This window comes from Toxorhynchites rutilus, chromosome 3, assembly GCF_029784135.1.
Source record: "Toxorhynchites rutilus septentrionalis strain SRP chromosome 3, ASM2978413v1, whole genome shotgun sequence".
NCBI lineage: Eukaryota > Metazoa > Arthropoda > Insecta > Diptera > Culicidae > Toxorhynchites > Toxorhynchites rutilus.
This window is the reverse complement of record NC_073746.1, coordinates 124,880,534-124,893,583: the sequence shown is the minus strand read 5'-3', so window position 1 is coordinate 124,893,583 and position 13,050 is coordinate 124,880,534. Positions and strand designations below refer to the sequence as shown.

At 34.9% G+C, this 13,050-nt stretch overlaps 1 protein-coding gene across 1 annotated transcript in view; it reads left to right on the top strand.

Moving 5' to 3' along the window:
- The first annotated feature begins 1,058 nt into the window (after positions 1-1,058).
- The window catches only part of LOC129773223 (larval cuticle protein A3A-like), a 28,916-nt gene continuing 16,924 nt past the window's right edge, over positions 1,059-13,050 (top strand). Inside the window, exon 1 of the mRNA XM_055776818.1 lies at positions 1,059-1,182. Within this exon, the coding sequence (XP_055632793.1) occupies positions 1,171-1,182 (12 nt within the window). The 5' untranslated portion in view covers positions 1,059-1,170. The remainder of the gene's footprint in view (positions 1,183-13,050) is intronic.

Below are 13,050 nucleotides of genomic sequence, written 5' to 3'. Positions count from 1 at the left end.
ACTCGGTGCGACAAATTCATTCATACCAACAACTGTGATTCGTTGCACCTACCGCTTATTTTCCTTCGGACGGGTATGAATCCTACACTATGCGAACATTTATGGGCAAACACTGCATCTGCACCGAACCATCAGAGTGCATGGTGGAGAGAATTAGCGCCACCGACGGTGACGATGATAAATGCGGTCGATCAGAAGTGCCGACAAAGTGTTGGAACTTTCCAAGGGACATATTCATTCTATCGTCGTACTGAAAATTCATATCAACTAGATTACATTTTCATTTATGTTTGAAACTTTTCAATTCATCCTACTCCGATGCATCTGTGAATCTCTAGACACGATTAAATTTCTAGCAATTCGAAGGTAATCCCATCAATGCATACCAACCACGACGATAATCCAGATCCGTTAGTCGCGAGCTACGCGACTGCACAGTCTGCTCGCACTTCCAGACTATGACAAATTGAAAAAGTAAAATTAAATTCTCTTCAGCGCCAGCAATGCTGAACGCGAAACGCAACACGGTCCAGAGCAGAGAAAGAGAGCATAATCGTATGTGGTAAAACGAAGCCAAAACCAGCATACAGCTCTCATCGCGGCCGACAGCCCAAACCGTTTTTCTCGGCGCGGTATGATCTACTATGTGACACTACTAATGCGTGTAAATAGTGTGCTGCTGGAGATTTGATCACGTGAAGCTGAAACGTTCCGGCAACCGTAAAAGGGGTGTGCAACGTGTGCGTCATTGCTTCTCGCACGTGGGGAGAGACTAAGTGGGTGGATTCGGTGGAGGTCGACAAGAGGTCGGTGTTACTCGAACTCGCACCACGTGAGCCAGGTGAGATGAGTGACAAGAAGGCAACAAAGGTGGGAGAATTAAAACCTCCGTTCGCTGCGAAGTTCGTCGCCGAGATCGATTCTATATGTGGTTTTGTTTGTTATGCTCCGATGGGGGGTTAAATTCTCTTTGGTAGTATTTTTCACTGTTTCACTCTTTTTTTTTACTTCTTGCACACGCATCCAACACACGGCAACGCATTCTGAGCTATATAAAGTGCGTCTACTGCATCGGAATGATATCAAAGTTTAGTAGACTCTCGATGTTTCAACATAATCCAGTCTAGTGTTTTTTTTCTGTACAGTGCTTTTGAGAACAAATTCTACAAAATGTTGTCCAAGGTAAAGTACCAAAGGAATATTCTCAAGCAGCTCGGATCGCAGCCACCGGACGGTTAACAGCAGTGCAGTGATAATTCGTAGAATAACCGCCGAGAAAGTTCGCAGTGCAAGTGAGAATAGTTCCTGCAGGAAGCAAACTACTTGTGCAAGCAAAAGGATCAACGCGATACTTCGAGACGAACTCAATTATTCAGAATAGTTCCCAAGGTTAAATTGTTCAGCTCGCAGGCGAAGTTTAGCTTGAATTTGATTGAAATTATCTCAATATTGAATAAGTTTTGGGGTTGGAAGATTTTACTGTCGTCTGTAAATTCGCGCGAACAAAGTGTTGATTTTCCGAAAAACAAATATTGGCCCGAATTACTAGAAGCTGACATTTTGGAAATGAACAATTCTTCTATTATAAATTGCAAATTATTTTGAAGGTTTGATTATTTTGAATATTTGATGGATTCACGTGCAGTTTTTATTATATTTACGATTGTTACCAAATTTAATTTGCGATGTAAGTCTACGCAAAATACATATGACTCCTTTTAAAGTGTCACCGACAGAATACCAGTTCAAAAACAATACACACACGATTTAAAATTCCAGTTGATGTACACCTTTGTGAGAGTACAACTTAATTGCCCTCAATACGCAGTGAGACAATTAAATTTCGGGACTGGTACTCCTACTGCATTTAAACAAGCCATATCAATTATTGTTGACTTCATTATTTAAAGGAGTTACCTCCAACTTCAGTACACTTTTGATATCGAATTTATAACGATTTGAATTTTATCTTTTAATCTTGCTAAATTATTTAGAAAGGAGTGCGAAATTAATTGAACATGGTAGATGGTTAAGAACACAATGGATTTTCCACGATCAGTGACTTGTGACTATGAGAGCCAATTTTCTTTATTGTAATATACGGGTAGAAATTGGTGAATTCGGGTGATCAAATGCTTCATAACTCTGAAATAACAGAGTTTTGGTCCAGTAACAACTTGACCAGGTAGTATAATTCGCTTAGTTGGCACATCCGTATGCCAATATATAGTTTTGGTTTTGGAACTTTATCGGGACAGAGGTGATAGTTTTTTGTCGATTCTGTGTAGAATTTCTTTTTTTTATAAAATTCTTCTTTAATAGCATCAACGTTCCTAGGGGAACTTCAACGTAGTAATACTTGCGTCATTTTCATTAGTTAGTTATTTGAGATTTCTATGCCAAATAACACTCCTTGATTGCATTCTGAGTGGCAAGCTCTAGAATGCGCGTGACCACAGTGCACGACGAGGAAAATATTATTTTACGAAAAATTCCCCCGATCAGATATACTGAAAGATACTAAAAATAGATTGTGTTTATTTTCAATAGAAAATGTACAAATCGAAATTTTTCATTCATTTTGCGTCACATTGGAACCTGCGAGATTTTTTCCTGAGCATTGAGAATTCTCACGCAATTATGAGAATCTCGCGACTCGGGTCTGCAATAATAAATTAACTGAAAAATCAATGAAAAATTCTGATTTTTAAATTTTCTAATACCGTTCTGAATCATATTTCGGACGCTTGAGGCATTTGATGCAGAAAACAGATCTAAACTTTATGCACAAGTACTATTTGGTTGATATTTTCACTAAATTAGTTTAAAAAGCTTTTAAGCTTTCTACTTTGATGCCTATTTGATTAAAAACATCAACAATTATTGAATAAAAATGTTTTTCAATTGAAGCGAATAGGAATCAAATTTCGGACACTATTTATGAAAAAAAAATCATATTTCGGACAGAGTGAATTCAAATTTCGGACACTCTGTTTGCATAACAGTTTCTTGTGGTTTAAGCTCAACTTGTATTTCAGTACAATTACTAATGCAATAAAATGATCAAACATGAGAAAAATGAAGTGTTCGGGTGTTTTAGTTATTGTTTAAGGTATATTTGAAGATTTTTTTTCATTTTTTGAGTGAACGAATAATCGGTATCTTGATGGTGTTATCGGTTCTGAAGCAATGGCGTGTCGCAGAACTAATTCCTAAGAATATTTTGAAACTTCAGGACAACACCTAAAGCGTTACATATGGGTTTTTGAAAAATATAAAAAAAAACAAAATGGTTAAATCCCTCAAAATGAGTCATTCCAACATTCCAACGAAATCGAATACCAAAAAATCGTTTTAGGACAAAATTTCCGAGGGCATAAGCTTCTCAAAAATGCAAAAAAAGCAAATTCGATTTTTTCAACCTTCCTGACCCCGGTCCCCTCTTAACCGCAGTAGAAGCTGTTTTGATTTTCATCTGTTTCGTTCGTCCCTCAAAAAATATATTCTATCACTATTATGTTTATTGATATTAGTTACAATATTACTTGTATATATTTATATATCTCAAATGCGCTCTCATCCATCCGCTTTGTATGTTGGCCAACACTGATTCTGAGGATTTCCTGAGGATTTTGGATTTTGAGTCGCAGCAGTACGGATAGACGATCCTGCTCTAATGTCATCCAAAGCGTCTTCAACTTTGTCCTTGTTGTACTTACGCTTCGCATTTATAATAAACCTGAAAACACACATTGTAACACACAAAATTCGAATCAAATTTCGGACATTTGATTTTATAATTTTTTGAAGAAAAATTACAATATACTTCATTATGTTTTATAACCAACTGTGAAACACTTACCAAGTAATAACAGTTAACTGATAACGATGATGATCAGGGATGAAACATGAGAGAAAGTTAACTATTAATAAACGGTTATATTCTACCTGCTCACGGTAAGCGAACGTCAAAAACAAACAATAATGAGTATTGTTGTTAGATTTTTGCCTACTATGTTATAATTTAGAAGTAAATCTAATATAAAATGTTGGTGAAACCAAGGGGATAATCTAAAGAATCAATTGTGATATTAATTTCACAGTTATATCATCAGGGCATTAAGCATTTCAAGATATTATTACAAAGTGTCCGAAATATGATGCTGTCCGAAATATGATTCAGAACGGTAATATAAGTACAATCAAAACAAATGGTGGATATGTTTCATAGAAAGGAGATTCTACACAGAATGGACAAAAACAGTCACTTCTGTTCCTATTCTCTTCGTTTTTTTTTTAATTAATGCATGTGAAATTATCTACAATAATGGCATTTTCATTTTCATAGAACCAATTATAATCAGTTTCTTATTATGACCTATCCAATCTGGGACCTGTTTAAAAAAACAAAACAAAACAATTATATACCGTTCTGAATCATATTTCGGACACTTTGTTCTAATATCTCGAAATGCTTAATGCACTGATGATATAACTATAAAATTATTATCATAATTGCTTCTTTAGAGTAATACCTGTAAGTGTTTCGCAGTTGACTATAAAATATAATGAAGTGTAATGTAATTTTCGTTCGAAAAATTACAAAATAAAGTGTCCGAAAATTGAATTCAATCTGTCCGAAATTTGATTTTTTTTATAAAGAGTGTTCGAAGTTCAAATCTTATTCGCTTGATTTGAAAAGCATTTTATTCGATGATTTTTTTATGTTTTCAATCAAATAGGTACCAAAGCGGAAAGCTTAAAAGCATATTGAACTACTTTTTTAAAAATATCAACCAAATAATACCTGTGCATAAAGTTTCGATTTGTTTTCTGCGTCATATGTCTTCAGCGTCCGAAATATGATTCAGAACGGTAGCTTGAAAACTACTTGTCTAATCAAAACTAAGCCATAGACAAAATTGTAAATAAAAATCAATTTAATTCTTTTAACATTATCTCTTTTTTTAACTTTATGTAACTGATCTAATTAAATGAATTGTGGCGCATCAATTAGAAAAAAAAATATTGTGACTAAATTTAGGAACCTTGTTTTGTTTTGAAATCAATGTTTTTTAACAACATGAATCGAAAAACAACCTTAAATATTTCTACCGAATAAACATTTATAAGTTCTGGCTTCAGAATTGGCCACTGAATATTCCAGCAGAGAAATGAAACCATTGTGGAAACATATTTATATATTGAATATATTTTATGCAATAGAATAACTTAAAATAAAGAGAAAAATATTTTTGGAACATGGGATTTGAGTAAATTCAGTACAGAACCACCTTTTTTATTTTTGATGTATAGTTCAATGAATTTACAAACAACTTTATCGTAGGTCACATTCCGAACAGACAAGTAGTTTTCAAATAATGATTTGCTGTGAACAAAGGTACTCAATTATGGGTGTAGCATAAAAATAACTTCAACTACACTCGACAGTAAAAATTGTAAGAGTAAGGATTTTTAATCGATTTTCGAAAGACTGTAACTTCGAGAACTCATTGATGTAAAATCCATAATTATTTGATTTTGTTAACACCTTGTAAATATGGTGGCAGGTACCTAAACGCACATTTTCATGGTCAGATGACCAATGTAAATCAAAAATAATTTTTTATAAGGACGTATTATATATAAAGTTCTATTCTTTTTTTTACTTTATCGTGCCCTTGTAAATATAATTTGTCATTTGATAATGAAAATTGTTATTTCAGGCTACCTCCTTATATAAAACAAAAATTTAAAAACGGAGAGAATCGCGTCTAGTTTTTCGTTTTGTAGCGCGTCATTATTTATTGCATTTTTCATTATCAATGACGAAAGGGCATTTTTTCATGTAAACAAAAAAAAATCCCTGTATTGAATCATCCAACAACAAAGTTGTAGGGATCAATAGAAAGCTGAGTGAAAAGGTTAGTTTTGTTTGCTATTGAATTAGTTGGCATAGAGTTGTTCTGGTACACGAAATTTAAAAAAAAAACAGATAGAAATAGATTTATTATTTTTTCCCGATATTTTTGTACACTTTTTCTATACACACCAAGATCAAAATTTGTTTGGGAATTTTCTAAAACTTTAAGGTTTAAGTTTTGAAAATATGTGCATTCTTCATGCGTTCAATTTTCACGAAGTTACAGCATCTCAAAAATCTCCTAAAAATTGCGACACGTAGCGTAGCGTTTTTTTAATTTTATATGAGTATTTGAATAATTTGCTATTTTTTTGCTATAAAAATTGAAAAAAAAAATAGCCGCCATTTTGACAATTTTTTTGATTTTTGAAAAACCGCTACGTTTCGCGACGGGGAATGCATTTGTATGTATTCCAGCTAGGTCTCCCGCATCCCATCTTCCCATCTTTTGCAAATGCCTATCGTAGATACCAAGGAATGCTTCCAGTAATACATTGACGCTTGTTAGATTTCCTGCGTTTCAATATTGCAGTAGCCTTATATGTCGAATAATTGAAATCGAAACTCTATATCATTATCATTTGCTATAAGTTCAACACTCAAAAAATCTGTACCTCTTTGCACTTCAGGACCAAAATCTGTAATATTCACCGTGTGGAATCTGTTTTTAAAAATCTGTACATTTCCAGATAAATCTGTACAACACTGATTACAACTTGTAGAATTACTAACCTGAATTAATAATTTTTTAACCTTAACGCTTTCAAAAGTTACGCTGGCTGGTGCCTTTATAACCTCGCCGTGTGTAATTTTTGTGCAAGAGCGGAGTATAAGTTGCAAATATTTTCGTACCCCCTGGTATCCTTGGTGATAGTACAAATACTGTGCTGAGCATGCATCCCGACAGCAGAACCACAATGGAATTGTGCGACATCTTAGACGACTCTGTTTGGGGAGCACAGACTGCTCGTGTTATTTCCAATAAGATAAAGCTTGACATTTTGGAATCATTCGATTTTTCATTCGTTTAGCCGCACCCTATTTTTCCTTAATATTTTTAAAAATAAGTCATTTCTCTGTACAGTTTTGCTAATAGAAGACGATTATTGTTTATTTTCATCGAATTCATTCTAAAAAAAAAAGTATAAATTCACTTTTTGTTTTCTAAGTAATTCAAACATGTGAAATCAGGGTGGACATTCGTTTCGCCGCATCCTAAAATTTCAATAAAAGAAAATTTGTGCGGCAAATTTCGAGTCCAATCGGTAGCTAATATTTAGTAGGCCCACCTCCATTTCGGATCACTTTGAAAACTCGATTTGGCATCGAGTCGGACAGCTTTTAAAGTGTTGCCATATTGATTATAACCCAACATTCCTGAATTACTGCCTTGAGACTGGAAATGTTGTCAAATTGTCATCCGTTTGCATAGACCATCTCGGCCAAAATTCTCCATAGGTTCTCTATGGGATTGCAATCGACTGCCAGCAGGTCATTCAAGAAGCGGAATGTCCTTCTCGGCAAACCATGCTTTCGATTGCTCGGAAACGTGGATCTATGCATAATCCTGCTGAAAAAACGACATCCTCGGTAGCATTATTCTCAATATGGCCAATCAAAACGTCCTCCAGTAATTGAAGATACTTTTCGGAGTTCATTCGGGTGAAAATGAGACAAATGAGAAGCATGCTGTGAAAGGAAACGGCTGCCCACACTGTCAAACTTCCGCCCTCAAAGTTTCGCTTCGATCTCACGACATGCCGTTGACTTAAATTGTACCAATAGCAACTGTAACAGTCCGGACCATCCAAATTGAAATTTTTTCGCCGGAAAATACAACATTTCTCCATTCTAGTTTCCATTCCATGTATTGCCGGGCGAAAATGAGATGGTTCTGCTTATGGGTGGCGGTCAGTTTCGGCTTCCCTTGAGGTTTCTTCCACATGATGTTTGGTGACTCATTCAAGATGCGCGCAATATGCCTCTTCGTTACTGGAACAACCGATTCTGCCTTAATGTATGAGCAGGACATCGTTTCCTGGTTGCTTCGTGTCTTATTCAACCTTTAAGACGTAAAGTACCTTTGGTGTTCCCATTTGTTGGTCGTTATATCCCATATTTCTGGCACTATTTAAATAAATTCCGTACCACTTTCTCAGATAGACCAATTTTTGTTACGATCGAGCGATTAGAGCGATTTTGTTCACTGAATATATTTATTATTTTCCGCCCCTCTTCCGCCGTCAATAGAATACCTTTCGCCATTCCTTTAAATTCTACGTAAATCACTAATCTGACCAACTTCTTACGCTGTACATCTAATATTTATCTTCTAAATTGAACATTCCCAAGCATTTTTTCAAAAAACACAGTTAAAGGCTTGGTGATTATGCGAAAACTCGCTTTTTTGCCCTGCGGCTAAACGTATGTCTCGGGAATAAACGACGTTTGAATGTTTATATCCACCGATGCCGCCTTGTGTATGTGCGTGTGTGATTATGACGCACGTCCTTTCAATTATAGTGACTTTAATATACTATCACTACAGCAAATAAGTATCCCGATAAAAAGAACATTCCTAGTTTTTTGTAAGTATTTTAAGTTTTTTTTCAAGTGCGGCTAAACGAATGTCTATCACTGTATAATATTTTGTTGTTTTAAAAGGTGCATGGAAAAAAACTCCAATCAATGATGAAATTCTTTCTGCACTTTTTCCAACTATTATAAGCGTACGATTTTGTTATGATTTTTTGCAAAAAGTCATTTTTGGATAAAGGGGGAAAAATATGTTTCGCTACCACCGGTCAAATTTGAAAAATCATAACTCAAAAACGAAAAAAATAGCATCTCTGATATCGAAATATGTTATGTAAAAAAATCACAGCTTTCAAGAAAAACTATTAAAAAATATAGCGCCAAAGCCATGAAAATAATAAAAGACGACTACAATCAATAACAAAAATAAAATCCATTTTCTTTGCAAGTTCAATATTTTTAAATAATTGGCTTCAATTTGATATGTCGATCATCTAAATCGGTTCAGTGGTTCAGAAGTTATGAGTTTTTGGAAAAAGTAATTTGTGGGAAAAAGAGGAAAAAAAATATTTTTCGGACCATTTTAAAGTGGAAATGGGCACCCTAATGAAAAAAAAAATACGAGTCTTATGTTTTGCGATAAAGAACAAAATTACTACTTTTGATGAAAACCTGACAACCACTTTATCGGTTTGGCATGGAATGACTGTTAAACAAAAATACATTTCAATTTCAACGATATTCAGCAATAAAAACGAGGAAAAAATAGCATTTCCGTATGTTTTACAATCATATCATGACAAGGGCTGTTACTCCGTTCAATGTTTGCGCTAACGAAATTGATATTTGTTCGAAAGTCGTAATGATTTTTCAGGCGCAATATCACATTCCTATATCTTCTGCATGGAAATGGAAGGCCAAATGTGTTGGTGAGCGCAAAACCCAAGAAAGAAATCGTCCGATTTGAGCTGTCCTAATTTTGTTGAATTCGTCTCTGCTCGTACATCAGTATTGGGAAGAGAAAAATCTGAAAATTTACGGAAAACTTTGAAGAAAGATCGGAAAATTCTAGTACTGGATATAATGTAAAAGTGTCCGAATTAGAAAGCCAAAAGCATTACAGTAGTCTTCGTACGTGTTGCCTAGTTATCCGTAAATTGAAGAGACATGTCACTAATTTGTCAGTACCGTCAGGTTATACAAACACGATGTGATGGGTAAATCATCTTCATTCATAAACATTCAGTTGGTGATGAACATACATTCCCATGCGTTTATATGTGTAATCTTTCGGCTGTATTCTATCAGCTTTCACCCAACCGATTGTGTGGGTAAGACTTGTGGTGTGTTGTTACACTTATTTTTGATGAAATTCATGATTTTATGGTATAATGTTAATTTTGATCCATTTGAATACACTCGACAGAAAAAAAAATTTCAATCGGATTTCGGAATATTAATGATTGTTCAATCCTGCTACCATAAGCATGGTTCATGGTCCATGCGGTATTTTGAAACATTTATCGCCTTGCATGGCAGATGGGAAATGTACACGATCTCAAGCGTAGGCGTCGAATATATCAATAAATAAATACTTATAATGGCGGACAATTATTCACAAATATCAACAACGAAGTCATTGACATTGAAAATCAATGAGTTGTACCATATTCGTTTCACCCGTTTTTCCACCAACGAAACAGCAATTGAACGAAATGAATATAAATTTCTTTTTTTTCATTTTGACGTAGGACTACGTCTAACTTATTGATAGGTTAGAAAAAGGCCCACTCCTAAGTTTCGAATGGCAAAAAAAATAGATTTTACATGTTAATATTTCTTCAATTAATGGATGGATTTTGGTTCTAAATACACAACTTGAATGAAAATATCCCCGAGACATATATAGTGAAAATAATAAAACAAGTAAACAATGTAGCGAATAAATGAGGTCGATTTTACTCGCGCATACTTCCCAATTCAACAAGCAGCATTCTTTCATTACATTCAATTCGATAGTTTGCATTCTGTACAATAAAAGATGCGTTTATTGAAAAGAATAATATAAATAGTTTAGAAAAGCTTTAAACTTTGCAGTTTATTCGCCTCTGAAATAGAATATGGGACTGTGCCAATGGATACTTTTGCTGCTTCTTTGAGAATATTATAAATGATGTTCATCATCATTCGCATCAAAATATTTTCGTGTGAATGAAAATTTTTAGTCAAAGCCTCAATAAAACAAACCGGGAAGAGGAATAATCAGAAGAAAATCAGAAGGTGTAGTCCCATGACTCTCCGGTTATTCACGACTTTACCCACCCGTCCTTTGCTTCTTTACGGCAAAATATATATTACTTAATATATTACATTTAACTTTTAGAAGATCAAACATGTCAGTTAATGAAATACATTGAATCGAGAAACATCATACACACTTTTGTTCAAATCGCTCATTCGTTCTTTTTTACCGTTAAAAATCTAATAGATCGTTAAAACATTCGAACACACTTACACACACATTAGTTATGTTTTATTTAACACCCAGAATATTCACTAGGAATAATTTATATGGCAAAACAACGTTTGCCGGGTCAGCTAGTAATGGATAAAAATATCGTGAAGGAAAAAAAAAACATTCTTTTCCTTCATAGATTTCATTGACTAACACATTTTTTTCCAGTTAAATCAATAGCAAATCGAATCAACCGCATCAACCAGCTTTAATTTGATCCCTATATTGTTCCTTTAGAACCATTCATTACAGATTATTTCAGTTTGAATGAAAAATTACCCCTTCGTATTTGATGATGAATAATTCAATAAATAATGATCGCTCCGCAAATCGAAAGTTTTGAAAACTGAAAACTGAAAATCTAAATTTTTTTTTTCAGGTTTGTACAGAGTTCATGTACAAACTTAAAAAAATAATAATTTTGATTTTGCATCGATATCAGAAAAGTACCAAAATAGGTTTTTTGTAGTGTTTTAGAAAATCTCTCGTAACAAGTTCACATGTTTGAAGTATTAATTCAAAGCCTAGTGTATCCCCTAAACCCCTGTGAACGTTCCACATTGATACGTTTAGTCTTTTTTTAGCCGGTCGATCAAAGTTTGGAGTAAATTAGAGGAGAACTTAATCACAAATTGTACCAGAAATACAAAATGCTATGCGTACTCTCGTAATGAATGAATCGGAACGTACGTTTTCAGAGTTTGTTCATCTATCCTAGAAAATAGTAAATCGAATTACATACAAAACGAATGTCAGCTTTGACAGCTCGCAGAAGTGTTCTATACCTCTATAAAACACCCATTACAAAGAACAATTATCGAAAAACTCTCATTCTAATTAAGCTTTGCGACCGTCGAAAGCTTAAAAAATAATCTTGATTTAAAATGGTTGAAATGGTTTTCGATTCTTGTAATCAACGTGTCACACAGAAATCTAAATGAACTTTTTCGTTCATTGAAAAAGTGGACACATCTGATTATTGAGACCCAGTCAGGAGCGTTTGTTCGAATCCGTTCAAAAATAACCATGCGACTAGACGAATCTTCTCAACTGCATACAAATGTGTAGGAGCTGCAAATATAGAATGAAAAATCAACACAGTACAAAAATATCAACGCGAGATGATAAGTAGATAACTCAATAACGAAACACTTGAGCAAACGTGGAATTTGTTTCTCAACATGATTTCTGAAAAACACGATGAAAAGAGAGTAAACTTCTGCATTATCTATATTATATTTTCTCGGTCCAATTTGCTCTGACAAAGATATGGACAAAGATCTTGCTATCCCCTAACACTCACGAGGAATTAATTGCTGTCGTTTCATTATTTCATGCATCCCTAAACTCCGCAAAAGTAATTTTTGTCGATTGCAATTCCAATCAATAACGATTATTTTACTCCGCCAATCCAACGCACCTGGAACGAACAGTTCGTAAATATCTCTGGTACAGTAAGGGGGGCTGTGTATTTGGATCAATCATCCCCGATGCCGCCTAGCAACAAGGCCGCCCACGCGGCGTTTCCCGCCGAACGTTCAATTTCCGGTCTTAGAAAAGCTAAATATATCCAATCGCAGTGAAATGAATGATTTCCACGATTGTCTCCGCCACAGCGTTCTTGTCAAACCAAAATTCGTATGGTTTGACAAATAAATCTGCAGCAATAATTCAAACGAACAAATGTTGGATGTAATACTGCCTGAAGACAGCAGAACACCAGGGTCGATACAATCGCGTAATACCCCAGAGCACGAAGAATAAGTACCAGCAGATCAACAATCAGAGCGGTGGAAAATTGCTTCGACGCGAAGAGATTCATGTCCTCGCTTCCGAGCATTACGTGACACCGTGTCGTAGTAATTTGCAGTGGCAGCTGAAAATCGACAACAAATTGCTCACCTCTATAGTATCGGAACATGTGTCTCAGTGGGGTGTTTCTGCATGCTGCGAAAGCGAACAAAGTGGGGTGCAAGTGGATTCGAAGTAATCTTATTTTTTACGCGAAAAACTCCCAAGATTTCCGTTTGTTCACTCACACTGGTTACCGATGTCACTGTTGCATAGCATTTCTTCA